Raw genomic sequence first — 25,987 nt, 5'->3', positions numbered from 1 at the left:
TTAAAGCAACTTGAGATTTGCTGAGACGGTGCAGTGGAGATTGCATTTGTTTATGTTTGTCAGACCTTATTTCAAAGCTTTAATTAGACAGTAATTAGAGTGCATTTTAAATTTAATACATGCATATACAAGAGGAAAATTTAGCTCACCTGAATGTTATGTTTGGTGATAATTAGAGAATGTTAGCGTGCTAGCACATTGACCTAAGATGGGAAACATCACACCTGCTTAAAGTTAGCATATTGGCATTGTCATTGTGTGTATGGTAAATTTAGCATTTAGCACAATGCTAGTGCTTTGCGAAGAGTCACACAGAGCCAGTTTAATGGATTTAAACCTTTTTTTTTAGTTCCTGCCTTTGTCTTTGACTCTCCACAGCTGCTGCGGCGTAGAGCAGTTTGGCTGGGTGTAGGAATGTGGGCTCTGATGGTGACAGATTAGGCACAAAGGTAAAATATGGTAGGATTAATACATATCTGGCTCCAAGAGATATCACATACAATAACATGACTGTGAAATGTTGTTTTTAATAAAGACTCCTTAGGATGTGTATCCTACATAGGCTCTCTGATGATGGTAGAGAATGTCTCCACATTTCAAGGGGCTGTAGGATCCAAAGCAGCCTCAAAAAATCAGGGTTGGTCCATTGATTGTGAATAATTTCAAAGTAAAAGTAAAGAATATTCAAGTCTAAAAAACATCAAGAAAAGAATGTCCAATCAGGGGACATCTCGATGATCTCATGAGATCTGAGAGCCTGGCTGTCACCTGACTGAAGACTAATATGACCTCACAGCTGTAAAACAAGATATGAAACAGTTCCATTTAGAGATCCCGAATGTTAACTTTCCCTTGGTCTGCAGATGGGTGACCAAGCCCGAGGAGGTGGTGGTGGTGTCCTATTTTTGGAGGGACTATCAGCTACCTAGTGACATAGGTCTGAGTGACAAGACAAGTGTTGCGCTTGGCCCTCCCCTCACTCATTTGAGGCAGGCATTCCTCAATGTAAGCAGACACACACACCCCTCCCATCATTTTACCCCGTCCTCCTCTCTCTTCCTTTGCTTCCATAGCATGATTAGCTCACTGTGGGAGGGGGTGACTGGACAGAAGTGTATGTGCATGGGTGGTCAGGTGTGAGCATCAGCCAGACCCACAGAAATCCGTGCTCACACAGTCTGGCACACAAAGAGCAGATCAGAGCTCGCTTAGGGGACCCTGATTGCTGACTATGGGGCCAATGCAATGAGGAACCCCCCCCCAGATGAAAAATAAAAACCAAAGAGGAGTGGGAAATACCCAAGAAAAAGAAGAAAAACATACACAGATTGGAGGAAAATGGTTGCAGAGGAAGTGATTGTTTCATTGTCTGGTGGTGCGCCGTGGGGCTTTCGTCTCCAGGGGGGTGTGGAACATCAGAAACCTCTACAGGTTGCTAAGGTAAGGTCTAATAGAAGCAGGCATATAATGGTTTGCAGACTGGAAAAACAAAACAGTGTCAAATACGCTTGTGTCACAAACGTAAAGTAAAACATCGGCCAAGATATATTTGGTGAAAATTTAAGGAGCCGTGGAGTTAAAATGGAATATTGGCTGTCATACAAGTTAATATGGGACTTAATATGAGTCACCAGCCTGTTTGAGGACAGTGTTCATTCAGTGGAGCACTGAGGATTGACTGTTTAAACTTTAAACTTTAGACTTGGCTGATCTGGACCTGCCACTGATGCTTATTTCATTTATTAAACTGCATGAGTTGAAACATTAATGACACCAGAAAATATGTCTTCACTGGCATGTGCTTTATGAATTGTTTTATGAAGGTAATTGTACAGTTTTTATGTGTTGTCAGGGTGTTAAAGATACAGAGAGATAGAGATACTGTGTTTCAGAGAGACACACAAATCACTCCTGCCATGATTGTTCACATTTAAGCTGGAAGGTTGCCTGTGATTTATTTGAACCGCCATGTGAGTGGTGAATGCCATGAAAGTGTATATTTAGTTTGCTTCTTGAAATGACTGTGGTTTAGGACTCTCAAACCATATTGACATATGTGTAGAGAATTGACTGATTGTATAAAAAAAAAATTTCACAGGAAGAAAATATTCCCACTGGAAACAAAATATTTAACCTTAGAACTTCGACATGAAACCTGTCATCTCATTTTACTCCACTGGAGCAAATTCTTGACAAGAATTTGCTGTGGATATTTAGTCCCACTGAGCTACACTGAAGAAAGATTTTATATATGCATGCCAATTTCTGAAGCATGCAAAAAAGGTGACTTCATGACAGGAAAAGATTAAAGATAAAGCTTAGAAGGATGAAGAAAATGTCAACATAAATGAAAAGTATCAACTAGGAATTTTTGCTTGGACAGATATTACTTTCAGGTATGATTTTAACCAGTTTTTAATACACGTAATGCATTTACAAACCAGCAATTCACCTCTCACAGACATTATCTGGTATTATGAGAATGTTTGCTATTTAAAATGTTAATCCTATATATAACTGACTTTAATGCAGAAATTGGAAGTATGTACACAGAGCCACAGGACACCAGACTACCTTTATGGAGGTGGATGACAGCTGTTTCTGTCCAACACTCCAAAACAGCATGCTGCTTCACCCCTGAGAGCAGGAAGGTGTGATCTCCTCAGGGCACATACTATACTGACTATAACAGGTGGAGCAGTTTGGGGCTTCAGATAGAGCTGGTGTGTCAGCGCTGGGTTTGTGCCTTTGGGCCTTCATGCAAATGTTGGTGTGTTATATGAGGTTATGTGTATTTTCGTATCGGTCCATGTGGTGTGTGCGAGTGAGGGCATGTAAGGGTATTATAACTGTTATGACTTAAAACCACAAGGTGACTGATTGAATGAACACCTGAAATCCCAAACTACAAGCAGCTACTTTGAAAGGTTTAGCTAAATGGGATTGTGGGATTTCATTAGAGGTAAACCAGCAGGTTAACCACAAAAAATACTGAAAATAACAGTAATCAATGGAACAATATTCAAATCTATAACACTAATCTAAAAAATGGCAGTGAGTTCACAATGCAGTCAACGTACAATCAACATAGTGAACACTGTTTTTAAAAAATATGCTTTGAATTTCACATGGGACCATTTTATCTGAGACATGAAGCAATTCATGAACCCCATGGTCCTGACGGACTGTGGGCACAAATAGCAAACAACCACATGAAGATGGCTACTGGCTGACATTTCCCTGTTAAAGTGTGCATAAGTGCCACACTCAAGCGGCGATATGTGGCATATGTCCACAACAAGATTGAGCTGTCAGAACAAAATCTCTCTATCAGTCATTAGCAAACAAACTGAGACAAGACAGCAACAGACCTCAGTACAGTTTTTATTGTCCGTCCCTGCAGATGCAACAGAAAAACACATAGATCCAAATGTAAAATAAATCAAGAGCAGCAGCAAAATATAGATATCAAATTTTAGCAATAAAATATTTCTCCATTGGATCTCCTGGACTTGAATTTCTTTCTTTTTCTTTTTGTTGGCTTGATGTTGCTTCTGCAGGTGCGTAAACGCAGCAAGGCATGCAGAGCTGGGCTGCGGGAGTCTGATGAGCTGCTGGCCATCAATGAACAACCATGTGGAACGCTATCCCATGCCCAGGCCATGGACCTCATCGATAGCTCACCTGGAGTACTACAGATCCGTGTAAAAAGGTCTGAAGACAAAAAGAATTATACTTAATAGTGATTGATATGTTGAAATATATTCAGAAAATATGCTGCATGTCCAAGTCAAGACACAGATCTGACACAAAACTACTCGCCATAGTAGGCCTCACTTATATTTATCTTTTTGGTGGTGAAAAAAACAACTTAAAATACAACTAATGAGTATTTCAGTAGCTTGTGCTAAATGGCAAAAACAGACAAATTTCAATCTGTCATCCCATCTAAGGGTTTTGTTGAGTCCGTCATTATCTCAAACTCTTTATTTCCAGGGCTCCTGCTGGTTTTCAGTCCGTGGTGCTTGTGGCCCGCGCCCCATCTCCCCGTATAGACAAAGAGTACCGGGCCGCTCTTCGTGCCATGTCTCCCAACCACTCCCACCATGCACCTATACGTGAAGTCCATCGCAGCCGTTCTTCCCTGACCAGTGGTTTGACCTCTCCACCCGGTAGTGAGGCTTATTACGGTGAAACTGACAGTGATGCAGATGTGGCGGGCTATGAGAGGCAACGTCGACAGAAACGCCGCAGCCCCAGCAACTCCAACCCAGTGAAACCGTCAGGAAGAGCCTCCCCCGAGGGTGGGGAGACATCAGAGATGAGCGGCTATGACAGTGCTCCAGATGCACATGGTTTCCCCAGATTGCTGGATGGACATGGAGGAAATGAAGTCGAAGGAGGGGGGCTAACAGGAGTGGTACGGAGGGAGGTGATTTACCAGGCTCCAGGTTCAGGAATGTGGTCCTCCCAGACATCCACTGAGACCTCCTCCATCATCTCCTCAGCAGATGACCAGGGGCCACGGGATGGAGGGCAAGAGGAAGATAGTGGCTTTCTAGAGCCAGCCAACGTTCCATTGGTATCCCCTGAGAGGGCAAAGGAGGCCCTGATGCTGGGTTCTCGAAGCCAACTGGTGCCCATGGTTGGTCCTGTTGGTAAACCTGTTGATGAAGAACTTACAACAACCTACATGGAAAAGGCCAAACAAGCCAGTAAGTACAGCTGAGGGAGGACACCGACAGGGACCAGAGGTTCTCAGCACGTATTCACAGCAGATAAACACTCGCTGGTTCAAACATAGCAGAACATTTTCAAACTATACGCTATGTATGCACTTTTATCTCATCACAAAACCTTTCGGAAGTTAAGTTGAAGTCAATAAATTGGTTTTCTTTTGTGTTGTTAGTCCAGGGAAAGAGGTCGCCAGCCAACGCTAAATCTGTCAGAGCACAGCCAGTACAGTTTACTATATTTACCTCCAGTTAAGTGTTTAAAAACCCCAGTGATCAGTCTGGATGCACTGAAAAGCATCTACAGCTGCGTTTAGGTATCAAATAGCAAAGCAGGGTTATTTCGATTTCCATTCTCTGACCAGACGATGTTTGTTCCTTTTGATATTTTTTCAACTTTTTCACAAAGTGTGGGGGATATGTTTCACAATGTAAAAAAGAAAAAAGAAAAAAACCGACACAGAGGCATTGACCAGCCAAATATTTCTTTCTTAAATTTGTCATCTGGCCCATCATCGATAATAAGCCAAGGAAAAGGACAGAGGAACACTATTTCAAGTGGTGTATCATTCTAATGCCCTATTCCGGATTAATGCTTTCATGTGTCAGTGCGCAATTATGGTAATGGCACAAAACTGGGAATGATAATCTCCCTAAAACTAGAACAAGACAAAGGATATGTGACCACCATTTAGAGTTCTCCTTCCAGTCACCCGCTGCACAAGTTCCATCGGCTTACAAATGTTTTTTGTAAAGTTAGATGCCATCTTAGATAAGAATAATAATGTGTAACTCATCCTTCACCACATCTAATGTGAGAAGCTGATGGCTTGCCTGGAATTTTCCCAGAGGTGCCTCTGTTGAAAGATTGATGCCTGTTGAAGACAGAGCATTCGGGAAAGGTTTAGATGTTAATGTCAGTGTCAGTGTTTGCCTTGAATTTCAAGTCAGTTACCTCTAACCTCTATGACCAGAGTATCTTCTTAAAACTATTTCTAATTACTACTGCTTTTATACTTTGCAGAGCTGAACCGAGGAGATACAGCTCAAGACAAGCAAGTAAAGGAAGCCAAAAGCAAGTGTCGATCAATTGCATCCCTACTGACGGATGCTCCCAATCCCCACTCGAAGGGAGTACTGATGTTCAAGAAGAGGCGGCAGCGCTCCAAGAAGTACACCCTCACCAGCTTTGGAAGTGTGGATGAGGATAGGTATCAAGACTCCCAAGAGGAGGATGGAGTATTCCCAGGCAGCGAATCAGAGTTTGATGATGATGGCTTCTCTGCAGCTCCAGACCCAACTTGGGATAGTGACTACTTGGATATGCTAGAAAAGAGGGCAACTGCAGGCACTGAAGGTCGTGGAGATGGGGCAGAAGATGCTGCAAGTCCAGGGTTGAGTGACACTGCGGGAAAGGGAGCCCAGTTGTTTGAGCAACAGCGAAAGAGGGCTGCTGAGCATGCCAAGAAGGTGGCAGCACAACCACAGCCTCAAGTCCAGGAGCTTGTGCAACCACAGATGCAAGCAAACCTCCAGCCTGACCAGACGATGCCGACTTTTCCTAAAGCCGTACATCAAGACCTTTCTCTGGTTCCTGCTCCAGTTGCAGTCCATGGAATGACTAATGGAAACCTATCCTACCCTACAGTTAGTACAACTTGTTTGATGCCACCCCCTTCCGTGGCATCCAAGCCAACCACGGACACAGTAACAATTCTGCCCAGACCTGCACCACCTGCTGAATCACCATTACCAGAATTATCGGCTAGCAATGTTCTTAACAGAACAGCCCGGCCTTTCACTCCTGGCTTTATCAGCATTCGCGCTGCAACTGCCCCTGTAACTTTCCGACCACCTGTCACAAAGACGACCCAGCGCCCTGCCTCAGCAGCTGTTGTGCCACCACCATTCTCCACCACCTCTGAGTTAACCATTAATGCTCCATCATTAACATCGCAACTACCCTGTGGTCCTCTGCCAGGGTATTCCACACCATCCTCTTTACCTCAGATTCCCCAGGCCCAGACAGCTGAAGCTACTGTTACCTTTCATCCTCCAGCTGTTTCGACCTCTGTAGAGAAAAGGCAGTCCCCACCACCGATAACTACTCTTCATCAAGCTCCGTTCACAACTGTTCACCCGATGTCTATGCCTCCTTTTCCTCTCTCTGCACAGGAACAAATTGCTCCTATCCAAGTTCCTCCTGTGTCTATAATTCATGGCAATGCTGATCTGCTTGTCCCAGCGACTCCATCTCAAGTACAAGTCAATCCGCCACTTCCACCTCAGTTTACTGTGGTGCCTATGGCTACACCGCCAATGGTTTATCAATCAGAATCTGTTCTTCAATCCACCACTCCTGATCCTGCTGGTCGCACTGGAATTTTACTTGAGGCTCGAAGGCGTTGCAGCAAACCAAAACCTATGTTCAACGTGCCAGAAGTCACAAAGAATTCACCAAATCCAGACCTATTGTCTATGGTGCAAAAGCTGGATGACAGGTCAAACCGACACAAATATGACCAACAATCCTTTGGTGCCATCTATGAGGGTGCAGAGGGGGACAGGAGTGGTGAGATCAACATGGGGAGGCCTCCTCCTCCAGTTGCACCCAAACCTAAAGTCATTCATGAAGCCCCACAGTTTCTTCAAGCAGGGGGTAGAGGGGCTGAGCTGTTTGCCCGAAGGCAAAGCCGGATGGGTATGTATGTAGTGGACACCCCTCCTGAGACCCCTTACCAGCAGGAAGTGGCATTGCATAGTCCAACCTACTCCCCTGACTCGTCCTCTTTGAATACTCCTTCTCAGTGGAAATACTCCCCAAATGTCCGTGCCCCTCCACCCATTGGGTACAACCCACTCCTTGCCCCCTCTATCCCTTCAGGGCCTCAGAAGGACTTAGTCAAGCCAGACAGTAGAGGAAGAGGAGTCTCCCAAAGAGGGGGCATCAAGGCTTTAGATTTCATGAGAAGGCAGCCATACCAGCTCAACTCTGCTATGTTCAACTATGGGGGGAGTGCAGCTAATTTGTCAGCTATGCCTTCTTACCAGGCTCAGAGGCAGCAGCAGGGTGGCTACACAACAACAATGGTGGGCAGCTCATTAACCCCACCTAAGCAGGTCCCGGTCAAAACAGCCCGTGTCTATGAGGTGAAGCGATTCTCCACACCCACACCCATGTCAGCTCCCACACTGGCTCCCAAAGTCATCGCACCACGCTCAGCTACTACTCTTGGAGAACGTTTAACTCATTCCGACTCGACCTCCCCACCTCTTTTTTCCTCAACTACAGCTCCGGCCCAAGTCTTTACACCAGCACCAATCAGTGCCGAAACCCAAGCTGCTCCTCCCACCCAACCAACTGGACTACCCAGCCTTCCAAAATTCTCTGCCACCCCTATTCCACACCCTGTGCCCCACGGAGTTCCTGCAACGTATACTCCGGTATCATACACCACTGGGCTTCAGACAGCCAAGCAGTTCCAGAGCGCTCCTGAGCTCAGTATCCTGGCCTCGTTGCCTCCACTGAAGTCCACCATAATTCAGGCACCCAAACCACGGTTTGTTGCCACTAAAGGAGGGGTCCAGCCCCGTGTCTGGAGGCCAGGGGCAATTTAAACAGCAATAAATAAGTCAATAAGACTGTTGGACATGTATTGTTCATATAATTCTGAATCACTGGTCAACTACAGTCAACCCTCAGTTTTCGAGCATAATCCGTTCCAGAAGGCTGTTGGAAAAGCGAGTTTTTCGAAATCCGAAACTATTTTTCCCATTATAATTAATGTAAATAATTTTAATCCGTTCCAAGTCTAAAAAACTTTTTCAAATTTTTTAAAAAATATTTTACACCATAAACTGCACTGTATACTGTTTACCATAAATAAAAAGGGGTAGAAATAGACACTGTGTTTTATTTTAATAAAAGATATCCTATCGAACTTTGAACACGAATGCGCTATGGAGGAATTATCCTGGGAATTCGAGTTTGCTCGGCTCCCGAGTGAGTCGCATTCAGGCACGCTCGGCTTCTTTCGTTTGGTCGAGAGCTGAATTTTGGTCGAGTTCAGACACATAAAATTCTTGGACTTTCTGGTCAAAAACCGATTTGGTCGAGAACAGAAGCGTTCGAAAACCGAGGTTTAACTGTATATCCAAAAATGGAATGGGCAATGTTAATTCGGTCATTATTTACTTCAAATCAAAAACATCCACCACACTGGTTCGAGTTTCTCAAATGGAACAATATTCTGCTTCCCTCCTTTCACATAATTGTTTATTGAACATTTTTGTGCTTTGTCTACCTGGCTGAGATGGAACACTCTGATCAATTCAGTGATGAACAAAAAGTGAAAAACTTATTTAAAAAAAAAAAGCCAAATATGTTACACCTTAAAAACAGCTGCAAGCCAATTTTTTTTGAAATATCAGAGATCATAAAATATATTTATTTTCAAAAGCTGCTTAGCATATTTATTTTGCCACCAACACATTTACTCACACGTATCTAATGATATTGATATAACATTAATATTCTACTTTAGCACACACTGTATGCTGTATAGTTCACTTTACACATGCCTGTCCTGGGGGAGGTTTGTCTAAGGCTTCTGGAGATCTCTTTCTTCTCATGTAGCAGAAGTTTAATCTGAACAGAGCCTGAACTGAATGTTCTTTGAAACTTGAAATGTTGAATATGAATGATGGTGGTTTCATTGGAATTAAACCAAATCACTGAAGACGTTTGTAGTGCTGAGAGATGGAGGATCATGAATCTAAAATTTGTTGGTTTTCATCTTTGAACATTCAATTTTGCTATTCAACACTTGTCCGTGGAACCACTGTGCAAAAAAAAAAAAAAGTTTCTTTTTCCTATGTCTTTAGAATTATAATGAGGGAAACCCATTATGATCCTGTCTTCTTCCCAGTGGTGATAATGATGCATAATCTGTTGAAAACTGTTAAATGCTTTTAAATGACTCAGCTCAGCATGAAAGACACCACATGTCATGACAAGGTTTGCTCTTTCAGTGAGGTTTAGTCAAATACGGCTGCTCACTATAGCCACGGGTCACATTCAACAAGTTCCCAGGCTGTAAATGAAAGTACACTTGTTAGTGGATATCACAGCTTCCTACTGCCATGCAGGCACAGCACAGCCTTGTTACTATGAGTATGATCTTTGCAGATACATGTATATTCTTAAACTTATTGAACAAATCATGCAGTAAAAATGTTTGTGCATGTTATCTTGTTCAGATGTGATTTAATTTGAAGTGGTGCAAAGGGAAGTCGACTGACAGAGACACTGGCACTTGTAAAATGGTTTAAGAAATGAGAGTGGCTGTGGAGGTGGCATATAAGTAGTGTATCGGTATTGTTTCTCTAAATGGGGTCATAGCACACTGACTTACAGTATGGTTGAACTGAACACTGCAGAAGTTAAATGAGGGTGGCAAAGAAAGTATGTACCCTGATGTCTGTTTGTAAAGATAAAGAAGCCGATGGAAAGAATCACACAAGTGTAGCCGCTGGTTGTCATACTTACATATTACGTGGCAATACACGTATATACTAAGAGTCTAATGATCATGGAGGAAGTAAGAAATTAATGCTTTCTGCTTTGGTATTCTTTGGAAGATAATTTTCTTATTTTATACCATTTTTAAAGAAATACTTTTAAGGCTTTTTTTGGGTTTCATATGGCTAAAACAAACTAGAGTGTGCATATAGTTCTGTTGAGGTGTAAATTATGATGAATACATGTTAATAAATGTTGGTGGAATGAAAATAAACCTAAAAAAATGACGAGATTTGAGAGTTCTGCACTTGCCTGATTTTATGCTGCCCCTTCTGGTGATTATGTGATCCTTTACTTTTCTCTTATTTTACAATACATACATGATGATCCAGCTATTGCATGCAAAATGAGATGATTATTTAAACAGGCATAGTATATGACATAACAATGGAAAAGTGCAAAAGGATGAGGATATTATGGAGACTTGAGTGCTATCTTGCATTGAAAGTTTGCCATCTTTCAAGCTTGAACATAAATATTTCAGACCCAGAAAAAGTATTCTCAATAATGTATTCAGATTTTTAACTGAGTTACAATTAATGATTCTATAAGATTTTAGATTAAAAATTCTGCAAGAAACTCACCAGTTTAAAATACTGTGCACGCAAGACAGGCAATGCCGAGGTCCACCACTAGGTAGTGCCAGAGCGACAGAGGGGTAGTTAGATGGAGTGACAGATGGAAAAAGACATCCTACCATCTTCTGTCACTTTTTGTCCATTCTTTTTTTTTTCTTTGCAAAATGCAGTTACATAGAACAGAGCTGGAGAGAAATAGTCCATCAACAGAGGGAGGAAGTGGAAGACATCAGGAGGAATAGGGATGATTTGATCTGAAGGAAACCGGTTTACCAGAATGTGAAACATTCATTACAGAATAAACAGGTTATGTTTGTCTATCCTGTTACAACAAAGGAAAAAACATTAGGAAAAACCTGCACAATGATTTTAAAAAGAAATTTGATTTTCCCCTAACATTCTCTTCATGCTGCTGCCACTGTAATTATAACACATCTTAACCCTACAAGATGTTTCACAGATCTTTTACTCTCTAGTTCAATCTCAGAATCCAAGCAGGTAGGATCTGACTGGGACTAGGATGGAGGACTGCTGGGCAATACCAGTGATGTCACAGGTCACAGTTTAACCTTATGACCTTTGCTCTGCGGTCGCTTGCTGTGTTCCAGAGTGACCACCTGAGTTAGGAAGTCACAGACTCACCATAACTAGTGAATAACACACCAGGCTGATCTGGGGTTATTTCAGGTCAGGTCTGGTTTCAGTGACTTGGTTTTCAAAAACCTGAGGTCACTTGACATCATCTGGATTTTGCCAGATTTTCCAGCCTCGTTTGGTATACACAAGAGAAAAAAGAAGAAAAAAAATTCCAGGTCTGGGAAAGCTTGAGGAACTTCAGAGCTTAGGGGGAGGTGTGAACAGTGTCAAGTACCTTATCTTTATTTCAAGTAATACACACTCCAGTGGCAATGATTTATGTTTAAAACTGGTCTGTAAATACTGAGTCAGGACTTACCTGCTTTCACCTGAATCAAGTCTTGTGCATGAACCACTGTCACACTCGCTCGCTGCTCAGGTCTGACACAGACCTGAAGTTTATTTTATTCATGTGGTTAAGTTACATGGTGGAGTCAGACACAAACAGGTAAGAAAGAAAACAGCAACCATTCCACATCTAATGGGTGACTGTGTCCATGGATCTGTCCTCAGGTACTTATAATGCATACTGCCAGCTAAAACACACTAGAAGTCATCTGCTGTGTCCATTAGAGTGTTACTGCTACATACTGTTAACATTCATTTTGCTTCTAGATGGTAACTGTTAACAATCCTATGGGTGATAGTATGCAGAATGAGCTTTCAGACAGTACCTGGTGTTGGTCATACATTAGCAAAGGGCAGGCATGAATGGGGTTATGGTTGGTGTGCGTGTCCATTTGGAGCCCTTGCTATGCCTTGATTTTAAAAAAAATTGAAATTAAACAAAATCAGACTGCACTTTGTGAAGGTTGTCCATCTGTCTGCTCACATGGAGAGTTCATTGAAAGTTGTCCCATTGATCATTGATGTGATTTATATGTATTTACATATTTTTCTCATTGCAACTCCAGGGATTTGTAGATGTTCCTGAATTAGGATTTCATTGTTTCTCTGTGGATGAATTGGCTTCATTTAGTGTCGCTGCTTTTACTGACCTCAGTACTGACACATTTATCTGACCAGTGTATCGACAATGGACCTCAATAGTTTTAAAGGTGCCTTTGGGCAAGGCACTATTCACCTATCTGCTTCAGAATGACCTGTACTGGTAGTCAGCACTTTAAGACTGTAAATGTAAAACATTAGCCAGAAAAGCTTAGTTTCCCTCATCAGAGATTATTCCATCTGATTTTTTAGAAGCTGGATGAAAAAAGAAAATGTCACGAAGTTCTATTTTGCACTGGGTTGTTGGTTTCTACGTTTAACCATAAACAAGTAGCACCTAAAGGTCTTTAAATTAGAAGCAACGACTGACAGCAGCTTCTGGAGCTGGATTCAGAGCTCCTTTTATCCTGTAGTGTTACTGCAGTCGTTCTTAAAGCGTATAAATGTACGCTTTGCCAGAGACAAACAGATTTTCTCTGAAACATCTACTATCGAAACCTTCCCAAACACTTAGAATGGCGTTTCACTCATTAACAGGCAAGCACTGCAACACTTCCAAAGCCCTGAAACACAATTTTTAGTGTCAACACATTTGGCAAATCATCATCATTTTCATCATCATAAAAGTAACAAAACAGAAACATTAAAAACGGACAAGTTCAGTTCACATCAAAGTAGAATACACGTATCATATCTTTACCCACACAAATCTGGTTACGACTAGCTTGAAAAAAAGAAAATATCACCATGTTATACAAGCGTGTGTCTGTGTTCACTATGAAAATGACGGAAGAAAAGTGTTTTGCAGTTGTAGTATCTGCTCAGGAAGTCTGTCAGTGTGTGTATATTAGTGTAAAACTTACATTAACAAGCAAAAATGTCTTTCTTTATCAACACAGGATTCCTCACCCACCCTCCTCGTTCAAAGAAAAACAAACATCACATCACATCAGACTCATTTGCATTCCGAAAGTAAGCATCCAAAATCCATCACCACATCGAAGATGTCAGCTGTCCACTAAAATTCTCAAATCTTTAATTGAAAGAAACAAAAGAAAATAATATTTTAGAGTCAACAATATATATACTATATATTTTTGTTCTTTTATACCAACCAAACATATGGTACAATACGTGCTGCTATGGTAATGGTCCCTGGCAACATGAGAAAGTACAATGATTAAAGTAAAGACACTGATCCCCCTACTTCATCCAGCTAAGTGTGTATTTATTTGTCATGTCGTATCTGAACGGAGTGTTTTTGTATTCTTCTTATTTGTTCTTTATTTTGAGTAGTGTTATTTAAATATACGTTTAGTGTTTTACATTGTGCCAACATTTTTTGTTGCTGTTGTCACATGTTAATGCCTCTTCGTCTGCGTTGAACGCTGAGACACTGTAAGCATAGTTTAGTTTGTATTTAGTGTTTGCTGTTAAGTGTGTTGTTGTAGTGTATGACACACTGATGGTAGGCCTTCACTGTTTGTAGTGGGTGTCTATGCATTAGCGCTGATGCTCTGTTTATAGACGGCGTGGTAGGCATTTCGCAGCAGGACGTAGGGGAAGCAGGACTCCAGCAGATCCATGGTCAGGAAGGGGGACTCCTGCACGATCTGGAACACAACGGGAGACACAGAGTCAGGAAACACAACTGTTCAAACCGTTGTTCAGGCAGTCTCAATCCTGATGTCCTTCAATGTTCTTTTCCAGCCTTAATCTCACCATGTCCAGCAGCAGGTAGACAGATTCCCTGTTACGCGTCGACATTTTGTCCGTCTCCTGGCCGATCTTTAGCAGGCTGGACGAAGCCAGCTAGAAATTCACAAAAAAATAAATGAATAAATGAAAAAACTAATTTCAGGGAGAAATCTTTGTTCCATTTGTTATTTTTCTGAATGTGTTACATTTCAGCATAATAAAATGAGAATCGGTGCATACTTCCACCACCTAATTTTGAGTACATGTTAAGTGATTCACAAAAGGATTAGCAGCATTTTATAACTTCCTGAGATACAAGTTGGAGCAGGATGTAAAAAAAATATGTCTGTGACAAAAGATCAAAATCTTTTCAACTAACAGCGAGGAACTCCTTCAGGCGGTCCTCTATGCTCCCTTTGTGGATGGTGAAGAGAGCAGCAGCGATCTGGTTGATGGCTTTGGCTAAGCAGTGGATGTTGTTGCAGTGGCCTGCAGGGGGCAGCAAACACACAGCGTAAGGGGAATGAGCATCAGGATGTAGCCTATCATTGGAAATCAATGGGTTGGTTTAATTATTGACATTTGAGGCTCCTTCACTCTCACAGCAGAGGAATTTATCAGAATACTAAACTGATACATCCGGTTCAAGTATGGATTCATGCTCTAGTCCTATTCATGCTCTAGTTATGTGGGTGTGATTCAAAAAAGTATGGGAATATAGAACATGTAACTACTGCTAAATTCAAAATGCTATCGTCATGCTAAAAATGGTGAAGCCCATTGAAAGTCATTACCATTCTCTAATGCCCTCATTAGCAATGGTGCCACTCATTTCAAGGTTGTTAAGTGGAGTGATATTTCTGTTTGATACCTTATCAAAAGGCTCATTTTACAACAACAGTGTGTTGCCTTTGAAACTCAGGTTAATTTTGTTCTAAAAAGGTGAAACTAAAATAACTTGTACTTAAAGATGTAAAGAAAAAAAAAATCCCTTTAGCCAGATCGACCAGAACACTTCATAAGGTCGGTTCTGAGCTAAGGCCCACTCTTAAACCCGCTTTCATGGAAATGTGTAGCAGTCGTTGCATAATCCTTTAGATGAAACAACCAAGCAATTACCAAACGGACACGGGTGAAAACATAGCCTCCTAAGGCGGACTTATTAATGATTTAAAAGTGTATGGAATGAAGATGATGATATAGCTCTGGCGCGCACAAATGAATCAATTTGAGGGCACAAGGTCGATATTATTAGCATGCAGAACATCTCTTCTGCCACTCAGGCAGTAAATTATGTTTCAGAGTATTTTCTCCTGCACTGCACTCAAGATTGGAACCGATGTTGTGCCACAGGAAAATGCTTCCTTTTGTCAATATTTAATACCAAAAAAAAAGACGGAATACGTTACAGTTGGGCCAAAAAATTATATTAACTTCGACTGCGCAATTTGAAGAAAAAGATATTGTAGCTCTGCTGCATATATTAACATCCGTTTTATCATCTATTAAAAAAATGTTTTAACACATTATCGGGGCTTCTTACCTTCTATGGCAGGGCTGTACTGTGACATCACATTGCTGGCTAGACTTGGCAAGGAAACAGCCACAAACACCATCAGCAGACAGGCGATCTTATACTCCTCCTCAGGACTGATGTTCTCTGCACAGAGACAACAGCTTTTAAGAAACGGAACATGTGACATTGCTGTTTTCCCATTTCTGTTAAAAGGACTCTGTATCAGATGCAGAAAGTGTCACGACAGAATTACCTGAGAGAGAGAAAGAGAGACAGAGAAAGAAGGAGAAACAGATCCTACAAGAGTAATCTGAAGGATCCGATCATTGTGTGTCTCACCACTTTTCTGTGAGGACAGAGCCACTACCAGAGCCGGGTCGATCTCGCAGGGTAAACCAGCTGCTGACGACAGCTCATAGACGTTCATGGCCACCTAGAGACAGGGGCATACATAAACATGAGGAGGGATAAAAATAAATGATAAAGCGAAAGTTCTTTTTTTTTTGTCTTTTTCCTCTATATTTAACCTTCATGTCCGTCTCTCTTGGAATGTGGTCCTTGAAGTCTTCCACCGAACTGACCAGGAAAGGAATGTGACAGGATAACACCTGGAGACAGCAGAAGTCCGGTAAGGAAAATGACAGAGTAAACTCTAGAAAAAAATTATTCTGAGAATAAAATGGTGCTTTAGTTTGGTAAACATGAATCCTGGTGTTTTTCTTTGTTGGTACAGTTTGGACATCAAACCTAGTGCAGTGCAAATGTCGGACCATTTAACCATTTCTCATTCCTCTTTCCACACAGAAAGGTTATTTACGGAGAGTTGAGAAAGTGCAAAGCTGACCCTGGATTATTTCAATAGTTGGAATAACTATTAAAATCCCTTCACTGGCAGTTTCTGAAAGGCCTCTGCTAAATTTTCATACAGTTTTGAATAAAAACAACGTGACTTATGTCTCACATCTCTCAGAGCTTCCTGGGCCAGAGAGCGGAAGGACAGGATGACTCCAATGATGGTCATTCTCTTCAGCACACTGTCCACTGCTAAAAACACACAAATAAAATACAATGTCAATTATTGTACAAGTGGAAAGCTGCATGGCTGTTCCATCAGTGTGTGAGCATAGGTGGATAGCATTGTGTTGCTCCTGATGTGCAAGCTGGCACTTTGCATTGAAGCTTCCATCACAAAATAAAAGGATGAATGTGGCATTTGTTGTAAAGTGGTTTGAGTGGTCTAAAAATGCAGTCCTTGTACTACTTTTACCACTTAATAATAATTCAGCTCACCAGTTGAGGGTAAATGGATTTCCTGCTTCATACATATTATTTTAGGCTTTCAAAATCACGCATGAATTGCCTTTTATTCAAGTATGCTATTCGTTTGTAAATGAAAATGTGTCCTTTCAGAATGCTGGAAAGCTTCCCACAGACTTTCAAGAATGGAAACACACGTTTGGAGTGCACACTTCCTTAATTATCAGTTCTTAAAAACTCAACATTTTCATGATAATCATAGGGGGTATATCTGACACAAAGTATGAAGCGTGTGTGTGATTACAGGTGAGTTTCTTGAAAAGGGCAGCCATGTGGTCTGGTTTGTCAAAGCTTGTCCTCATCTGGGTCAGAGCCTCCATGTTTTCCACCACCAGTTTCTGCATGGAGACAGAGGGCACACAGAGATAACATTACAATAAATATGTACTAATAGATGATGAATGGTTCGCACACCAAACTTGAAACTTTCCTTTAAAAGTTCAAAATTGTCTGACCAAAAAATTATAAATCAATACATAAGAGTTGAATCTTGATTTTAATCAGAATTTAATCCTGTAACAGTCTAGATGTTTTTATGCAGGAAACTTAAAATACTTTCCACACTGTCTTCAACCCCAGTTAGTGTCATTAAGGGTAAAAGCTATTTTGTGTGATTTTGTGTGTATTAATACCTTCAGCTCAGCAACCTGTGAGGAGATGTGCCACATCAGGCTCTCGCTGAGGAACTTCATCCCATACGGTCCCAACAGCTCAGACAAAGAACGCATCTCTGTAAACACACACACAACAGAAACATGTACATGCAATCCAACTTCACACCATCTATTTCTCTACAATTCTTAGGAGACAGTGTGAATGCACATCAGTACCAGAGATGTCAGAGTATTCCTCAGCATTGAAAGTGAGTTCGTTCTCTGTGGGCAGGTTGACAAACGCCTTCATGGCGGGGAAGTAGGCGATGTGTCCATTGCTAACCTGGCGGAGAAGCGTCTCCAGGTACCTAAACAGTGAAGGGCAGCTAAATTCAATGATGTTGTTTTTAAAGGTTTGCTATAGTGGAGATTACTTGAGGATTTACAATCTGAATGAAAGAGACAAGTCCAAAAATATACAGTCAAAACTTAAATGGACTCAAAAGAGCAAAGAATATCTGCATCAGTGTACAAATAAGGAAGTCTGGTGTTTAATAACTGATAGCACAGCAGTGTTTCCTTTTCCACAGCAGTAAAAACTAAGGAAATTATTTTATTAGCAGTTGATATTTAAAAAGTTTCAATTTGGGAATTTCGGCTCCATGTAGGCATTGTTTGATAATTACCTGTACAAATACAACCTGCTTATATTTAATCATATTTTTTTAAGGATCTGGATTACTGCCTATTCGTATTGGATTTGAGCTAACCTACCAGTTAGTGTACAGGCTGGTGATGGTGGGCTCGCCGTGGCTGTCCAGGTGCTGCGTCTGCTGCAGGAGGACGTTGTTGAAGACCCGGGTGATGTCAATGGTGACATAGTTTTCTATGGACTGGAGGACAGTCATGTATGCCCGAACACTGGTCAGCAGCTCACTGGGCTTGGCTATTTCCTGCGTGGCCTGGTTGTACATGGTCATGCCCACTATCGACCTGGAGGGGTGGGAGAGTTAGATGGTTAGGGATTTAGCAAACATGTGAAGATGAAATCTGACATACTGATAGGGATAGGAATTAAATGTACTTAGTAAATCGGATCTCCAGGTGTGAGGTGAGGTACTCCCTGGGTGTAAATGTGTGCTCCCACACTGCCAGGTTGGGAACGTAGTTGATGGAGAAGCAGAGTTCGGATAACGCTGTGTGGAGCTTATCCAAACTGGGAAAGGGGGGGATGACAAAGTTAGAAGTAATTTGATGGAAAAATTAACATACAAGAACACCGTACTCAACATGAAAAATAAGAAGATACATATTGGTACGGAGAACCTTGATTTCTCAAGCATTTGTACTTTTGTTTTTTGTATTTTTGGACAGGTTTTTTGTATTTTTGGACAGGATAAACAACACAAACCTACAGACCAATACTTAGTTTAAATTTACTAAAGCAAACTGAAACTGAATAAATGTCTAGTGCAGGCTGCACATCATTAAACTGAAATATTCTAACAACTAGCTTGATGATTTACCGTTAGTGCAGCAGTAGAAATCAGTGGAGACACATAACAGGCAATCTTTCATCACCTTATTAACTACTGGCTTTAACACACGCCCTTGTGATTCCAGAGCAGAGAATCAGCCAGCTCATCGTGATAATGTTAAACAGCAGATATGATCCTGATAAGCTTTGAGGAAGCAAAAGGCTTCCATAAGATTATGGCTTTTACATAAACAGGAATTTAGTCTAACAAAAATTATTTTTGTAGGCAGTCAAAAAACCTCCCAACAGAAGCCTCTCTTGAAATGAAACAAATTCCAAAAAGAAAATGTCTCAGCAGCTTCTCTGCTTTCCGGTTTTATATTGTGTGTTAAACTAACTTGGTGACCAGTAGTCTATTCTTCCTCATGCTCTCCACTCCTGGTTTCTCTCTTTCCGGCTCGCCCTTCTTTCCTGTTGCCTTCTTGCTCTTCTTGTTCACGGCCTGGCTGATGGTTTTCGCACAATGCTTGGGAAGCAGCTATGATGTGGAAAAGAAGAGAGACAATTGGTGGAGAAAAAATGAGAGTGAGAGAAGCAGGGTGAGCAAGAGTGGAAAGGAGAGTGATAGAAAAGAACTGGTTATTTAAAGCCTGGTTGACGTTCTTAGAACAGTAGATTTATTTTTTGTACCAGTGGAAGTAGTGAATGAAAAGAAACAAATTTAAAAAGCTTTCCAAGGACAAAAATCAAGACATGAGTTATCACTGATCTGACAGCACTGATGCAAAGATTATAATAAGTAGTTCTGTGCCTCTGCTGAACTTCAGACATCAGGAAAGTTTGACAGCATGAAAAGAAGATTTCTCTGTAAATTTTCCATGACTGAACAGGAGCTGTTACCACCTTGAATTGAAAAGTATTTCACAAAAAAATTAAACGTTGCTGTGTGCGTCCTACCTGGTCACTGAGTGTACACTGTTCTGTACAGATGTCAGTGATCAGGTTTCTGGCCTGTTTGGCCATCTCATCCAGAAACATGTTGCACAACGATAGGCTGCGATCCCCTATGTGGTGGCGCTGTGGAGGAAGAAAAGCATAGGTCAAAGACAATGGGAAGGCTTTGTTATCAACATTAAAACCCCTAGGAGCAGTTAAGATTGTCATTCTGTGTGTTTGACGTAATTCCCATTGATAGGACTGAATGTGAGTCAGCAAAATGTGTGTGTTCACCTCCTCGGGACACAGCTCGTGTGTGCAGGACATGAAGTGTGTGCAGAGCAGAGGGAAACAGATGGAGTGTCGACTCTGGGAGGGAAGCTCCAAACACTGTTGGAACATCTTTTCAAACGCACGGCTGTAGAAGCTGTAGATGGACACACGTACAACCACGAACACACACACACACACACACACTTACTATTTATGTCGTATAAAATGTACTGAAACATCTAACCAGCTCATCCACTGAGACAAACTGTGTGCGTGCGTGTTTCTCACCAAAAAATGGACAGATCTGATGTCTCCACCAGCATCTCCACAAGAGAGTCCACCATTTTTGTGTGGAAGATAATGGTGTTCATCATTTTACCTAGCTCTTTGTGATCAGCTATACCAAGACTGGCTTTGGACACGCTGGTGTAGGCCTACAAAAAGGAGAAAGATAGGGAAAAACAAGAGATTTATTTATCCTAGTAACTGAAACATTCCAATATCAAATCTAGTTTTAGACTGATTTGAATAATAACTTTTTGAATAATTTCCTTTCACACTTCAAGCTGTGAAGCTGTAATCACGCAAAGCAGAGGTGTGTGTCCAGGAAACTGATCATCTCCTTAATAAAAAAAACTTGTTCCTTGTACCAAAAAGTAGATTTGCATCTTTACCTGCAGTCTGAACCAGTCCAGTCTCATGCCTCTAAAGTCAAACACCTCTCCATCTTCCACTGCAACAAACAAAAGAACAACACACACTCAAAATCCCCTCATTTTCTCGTTCACAGTTACACAACAGGCCGGTAATTAATGTAAAGGGAGTTGTGTGTAAGTTAAAATACAGCACCTTTACTATTACCAATTCTAAAACTTTACAGTTTTAGAGTAATACTGCTATTGTTGCTCTTTCTACTCTTTCACAAAAACAGCAAGTAATAGTGTAATAGTACTTTACCTTGTTTGACACTCAGAGAAGTCATAGTGTTGACAAATGAGGACATAATTATTGACTCATCCTCTGGACACACAGACAGGTTCTATCAGATAAGTAGGGACACTGGTTAGAAAAATGAGGATGGAAAAAAGTAGCGTACAAAAGCTGATCTTTAATAAATCCAAATATAAACAATATGAGATCACATTCTGAATAAGTAATAATTTTTATGTGTAAGTATACAGTGATACCTCTACTTACGAAATTTCCTACTTACGAAATTTCTCAGCAGGAAAATATTACCTCTACTTACGAAAGAAATTTCGATTTACGTAATGTAAAAACACAGTATCGGCTGATTCTCGAATCTCCCACAGGTTCCTGAATGCAACATTCTCATAGCTTCTCTGCCATTGGCTATTACCTATTACGTATCTTCCTGGCATCCCATTGGCTAAGAGGGATGCCACTCCACCTCTGTGTGGAGCTAGATTGGTGCTTATGGAGTGTCTCGGCATTCGGCACTCGACCCGTGAGGTAGTCTGATAGTTTTGCGCAAATATAATAACTTTTTGAGTACAGTATTCGCTATCGACCCCAAGAAAGTGACGGAGAAAAGAGGAAAAAAAAGACGCAGAAAAGAGTTTTTCTGTCCGTACAAACAAAGCAAGAGATCATAGAAAAGCATGAGAAAGGGATGCGTTTGGTTGATCTCGCCAAAGAATATGGCCGAAATGCATCTGCAATGTGTGGGTGGTTGGAGAAGTTCAAAAGGAGGACTGGAATTCACTCTGTTGTTAGGCAACGTGAGATAGGAGCGCTGTTAAAAGGTAAATGACCATTATTTTTATTCTTTATTCTTTATTTTTTACATTATGCACAACTCTCATTTATTGTGTAATAATCTAATCGTAACGTGTATTTGTTACATGTTTTGATGCATTTTTATTTTTTATGTTTTATAAAACGTTTATGTCGGAATTTTTGTGGGCTTGAAACGGATTAGGGCATTTCCATGGAAAACGTGTCTCTACTTAAGTAATTTTCTACTTAAGTATTTTTTCGGGAACCAATTAATTTCATAAGTAGAGGTACCACTGTATACCGTTATATAGATTTCAACATTATTTACAACATTGTATTACGGTAGAAACCTTGCATTCTGTCCTCTTTTTACATTTTGCATGTGTGTGTTTGGACTGATTATGCATTTATACCTGCACCAGTTCATTCAGCACCACAGCATCAAAACCAGACAGATACTGGACATAGTATCGCTGCATCACAGGTCCATACTTCCTGACATGAGCCCTGAGTTCCTCCATGTAGAAAATCAACTCCGCTATGTGTCTGAAAACACCCACAAACACACATTGTCTTAAAAAGGTAGTCGAATGGACAGCAAACCAAAGAAAGATGCAATGATTATGTTACTGCATGCTGGTGTGTGAATGTAAACGTCCACGCTTGCATACTTGTCAATGAAGTCGTCTGTACTTTTCTTCTGGATGTTGTCTGCATGTCGAAGCAGCCAGATGATTTCGTCACGAGCGAAAGACAATGCCATGAACACGAACAGAGCCTAGAGGAGGCAGACATAGAGAACACCATTAGCTTAAAGAATGTAACTGGAAAAATCAAGAGGCGGCCAAAGATACATTTCCAACAGTTATACCTGTGATTAAGTGAGTCAGTCAGTCAGGCTTAGCAAATATATGCAGCTGTACATTTATGAGGGGCTCCACCTGGCTAGAGGAACTTGTGGAATATTTTAAGACGGTAAAAATAATGTCTGTCGCAATAAGGGAGAGAAGTGAGCCGAGTGAAAATAGGGGGTTATTTAATATAAATATTTTACTGTCTGAGGTGGCATTTAAGTAATTGTTACATGAAGTAAATTCTTCTGAAGCATGCGACAGCAACCTTAATCTGTTATTGTAAACAGTCTTTCTGCTTCCCTTGATGAGGTGACAAAATAAATATATTTCCTGCTGGTGATGAATAGTAGCATTGCTTCAGAGGTAAATTGCAAAATTAACAGTGAATTAAAGGTGGTATAATCGTGTTTTAAGGCAGGTTTTTAAATATATTTGATGACTATTACAAATTTAATGCCGTTTGCACTGCTCCTAAAACGTGAAGGTGTTAAAACACTGGTAAAAGCGGTCATTTGAGTTACCTTAGGACCTAATAGTCCCGGCTGGTCGGCTAAAACAGTGGCCAATTCTTTCAGAGCTGATCGCAGAAACTTGCGTCTTTCTCTGTGCATTGAGCCTCTGCAGAGAGCCAGGCAGACAGACAAAGTTAGAAAAGAGCATCAAAACACACAAGCACCATGATTAAATGTTATTTTGACACTTCCAGGACAATCCTGCAAGAGGACAAAAGTAAGCAGATAAGAGTGCTGGAAGAATAGGAATGAAGATGAAAGGGAAGACAGAATACATAATGAGGATAAAAAGCAGATGAGACGGCTGAGGAGACGAAGGGGGATTGAAAAAAAAACTATAAATGAGCTGTGAAATACGGGGATATTTCTGAGAGACGGTCTCTGGAAGAGAGACTAAAAATTAGAGACAAAGTTGAAATGATGGTTTAAGTTGGGAAGCAGAACGAAGAACTGATATAAATAAATGAAACAGAAAATGTTGGCAGTAAAAGATTTTTTTTCTGTATGAGGAACAAAAATCTAAATGATGAAAGTCTTGATGAAAAGATAATGCACTCACGCATGAGACAAGGCCTGTTCCTTGCACTCTCGGATGTCATTGATGCGTTTGTTGTACCTGGAAAACACAAAAGCAGAAAAGATACAATAACAGACCAAACAGTCTTGAGAAAATGTATTGTATCATATGGGTATTTGTTGTATAGTGCTCTACCACCTAAAAACAAGTGCATTATCTAGTCCATTCTTTTCTTTAAATGCTCTTACCCTCTGATGTTAACAAAAAGATCCTCTGCAGCCTTGTGGATGTGGAACACCTCGTCCCTGAACAGACAGAGGCATGTGGAACTCTGCAGAGCCAGCTTCCACAGAGACAACGCTGCTGCGTCGCTGTTCAGCACCGCATGGCACAGGATGAAACCAACTAAGAGTACAGACAAGAACATTTGACTGTCAGACGCTCACAAGCTACAACATGAACAAATAAGGTGCATCCAGGCTTCCACACCACTTACAAACAATCCACTTCTCCATTGTGTCCAACGAAAGGTATTCACACGGCATCTAAACAGAGGTGGGGAAAAGCAATAAAATCCATTTCTCCTGACCTAAGGCACTGTGATTTGATAACTGGACCAGAGATAAAACTTGTCATCATACTAACAGTGTCTGACTGTGCAGGGTTGAGCATGGTGGAGGGAGCAGAGATGAGAGACAGCAGCTGGGCGTTCCTCCACTGGTCAGCAGACAGATTCCTCCTGGGATAGACCATGTGAAGACTGATCAAAGCATCTGACAGGGACTGGAAGAATAAAACAGGAGGGACAGGAAGGAAATAACTGATGAGACGAGACTGGGAATGGCAGACAAATTATTGGCCCTCATGAATCACTGCAATAAATCAATTTGTCCAAACTAAAAGAAGGTACGTTAAAAACTTTCACTACTTTTTTGTATTTCCTCCATCTATGTTATGTTTATACCCACGTGCACTGGGGGAAGTTTGTTGGATGTTTTTCTGTGGATAGATCTGGATGACAGAGGACATACAAAAAGATTTCCCCCTCTGTTTTCAACATTCCTAGATGGGTAAAATGTTGAAAAAAACTCTAATTCAACAAATAATACCGCTCCTAACTCCCCCCACAAAAACATGGTGGAGCACAAGGCAGGCAAACTACTAAGACACGTAACCTTTTTGAGTTATGCACACTACAATGTGCAATTCTTTTTTCTTTTTTTTTTAAAGTAATTTAATATTTCAGCACACAGTTATAGAGCTTGAAATAGTTCCAGTCTGACTGAATGATCTCTATGGCAACTGTGCCTTGGTTGAAACATGATTAAAACTGTTGTACACATGGAAAATCATTCTGTAAACCATTCAAGTTCAATTGGCTGTGTTTTAATTAAGGAGGCGATGTTTACAGAAGACTTTAAAAAGGGCACAACAACTAAATAAGGAGTGTTTACAGTTTCCCGACCTTTCCGTGGGGAACAAACTCCTCCATCATCTTCTTTAAGGGGTTCTCATAATCCACGATCATCTGCCCCAGCCTGGGGTATTCCCGGTCACTATGACATCGACAGAGCAGCAGTTACAACAGAGAGAATGGTCATCAGTTCACCCTGGATCATGGATGGCTAGTATGATGCTATGTGTGTGTGTGTGTGGTGTTTCAGTCACCTAGCTCCGTGCGTCATCTCGTGAGCGTAGTTGTAAAGTCCAATGATGGCTTTCCTCTCCTCTATGCGAGACAGTATGGTCATCAGAGTTGTGTATGTCACAACCAGGTCCAGATAGTTTTTGGTCAGGTCGAAGTTTACAGTCTGACAGGAAACAAAGACAGCGTGTCATTTTTCTTCACGTGAAATCACATGGTGGACATGCAATTACATTTTGGTTAAGGACATATGATACATATAGGGGCAAGTGTGAATACAAATGCAGATTTAGCAGTTTTACACTTTAAAATTTGTGAAATGTGACCTATTTTTAATAATATGTATAAAAAAGGGCCAATGAAAAAACCCCTGGTGTGGACAGCTCATGAAGTTCCATTCAGTAAACCAATAACCTGGACGATTACAGTGCAT

General features: G+C 41.0%; 2 protein-coding genes across 3 annotated transcripts in view; one reads left to right on the top strand and one right to left on the bottom strand.

The window, feature by feature from the left end:
* Positions 1-1,082: 1,082 nt before the first annotated feature.
* synpo2la (synaptopodin 2-like a) lies at positions 1,083-10,539 on the top strand. The gene is made up of 4 exons (XM_068328314.1): positions 1,083-1,440; positions 3,561-3,712; positions 3,997-4,715; positions 5,758-10,539. The coding sequence occupies exons 1-4, from the start codon at positions 1,339-1,341 to the stop codon at positions 8,349-8,351; spliced, it is 3,567 nt and encodes a 1,188-aa protein (XP_068184415.1). The 5' UTR covers positions 1,083-1,338; the 3' UTR covers positions 8,352-10,539.
* Positions 10,540-11,896: 1,357 nt separating this feature from the next.
* nckap1 (NCK-associated protein 1) overlaps positions 11,897-25,987 on the bottom strand; it is a 27,305-nt gene continuing 13,214 nt past the window's right edge. For both annotated transcript variants that reach the window (XM_068326807.1, XM_068326808.1), the window contains exons 5-31: positions 25,578-25,720; positions 25,375-25,465; positions 24,555-24,692; positions 24,406-24,454; positions 24,158-24,314; positions 23,952-24,008; positions 23,402-23,498; positions 22,698-22,804; positions 22,440-22,572; positions 21,244-21,325; positions 20,961-21,019; positions 20,575-20,720; positions 20,308-20,440; positions 20,035-20,154; positions 19,476-19,615; positions 18,685-18,816; positions 18,375-18,593; positions 17,838-17,968; positions 17,640-17,737; positions 17,252-17,345; positions 16,652-16,734; positions 16,218-16,298; positions 16,030-16,123; positions 15,718-15,834; positions 14,554-14,663; positions 14,199-14,288; positions 11,897-14,089 (exon numbers count right to left, since the gene is read on the bottom strand). In XM_068326807.1, coding sequence (XP_068182908.1) covers positions 13,973-14,089; positions 14,199-14,288; positions 14,554-14,663; positions 15,718-15,834; positions 16,030-16,123; positions 16,218-16,298; positions 16,652-16,734; positions 17,252-17,345; positions 17,640-17,737; positions 17,838-17,968; positions 18,375-18,593; positions 18,685-18,816; positions 19,476-19,615; positions 20,035-20,154; positions 20,308-20,440; positions 20,575-20,720; positions 20,961-21,019; positions 21,244-21,325; positions 22,440-22,572; positions 22,698-22,804; positions 23,402-23,498; positions 23,952-24,008; positions 24,158-24,314; positions 24,406-24,454; positions 24,555-24,692; positions 25,375-25,465; positions 25,578-25,720 — 3,018 coding nt within the window. In that variant the 3' untranslated portion in view covers positions 11,897-13,972. The remainder of the gene's footprint in view (positions 14,090-14,198; positions 14,289-14,553; positions 14,664-15,717; positions 15,835-16,029; positions 16,124-16,217; positions 16,299-16,651; positions 16,735-17,251; positions 17,346-17,639; positions 17,738-17,837; positions 17,969-18,374; positions 18,594-18,684; positions 18,817-19,475; positions 19,616-20,034; positions 20,155-20,307; positions 20,441-20,574; positions 20,721-20,960; positions 21,020-21,243; positions 21,326-22,439; positions 22,573-22,697; positions 22,805-23,401; positions 23,499-23,951; positions 24,009-24,157; positions 24,315-24,405; positions 24,455-24,554; positions 24,693-25,374; positions 25,466-25,577; positions 25,721-25,987) is intronic.

Source organism: Antennarius striatus, chromosome 11 (assembly GCF_040054535.1).
Source record: "Antennarius striatus isolate MH-2024 chromosome 11, ASM4005453v1, whole genome shotgun sequence".
NCBI classification, from domain to species: Eukaryota; Metazoa; Chordata; class Actinopteri; order Lophiiformes; family Antennariidae; genus Antennarius; species Antennarius striatus.
Note: the sequence above shows the minus strand (reverse complement) of the source record. Positions and strands in the feature narration are given on the sequence as shown.

What these genes read in the sequence shown, in the direction of transcription:
- synpo2la (XM_068328314.1), top strand. Translation starts at nt 1,339, where the DNA reads ATGGTTGCAGAGGAAGTGATTGTTTCATTGTCTGGTGGTGCGCCGTGG. An exon ending in CTACAGATCCGTGTAAAAAG is followed by an intron (nt 3,713 to 3,996) that starts GTCTGAAGACAA and finishes CTTTATTTCCAG; the next exon opens with GGCTCCTGCTGGTTTTCAGT. An exon ending in GGAAAAGGCCAAACAAGCCA is followed by an intron (nt 4,716 to 5,757) that starts GTAAGTACAGCT and finishes TATACTTTGCAG; the next exon opens with AGCTGAACCGAGGAGATACA.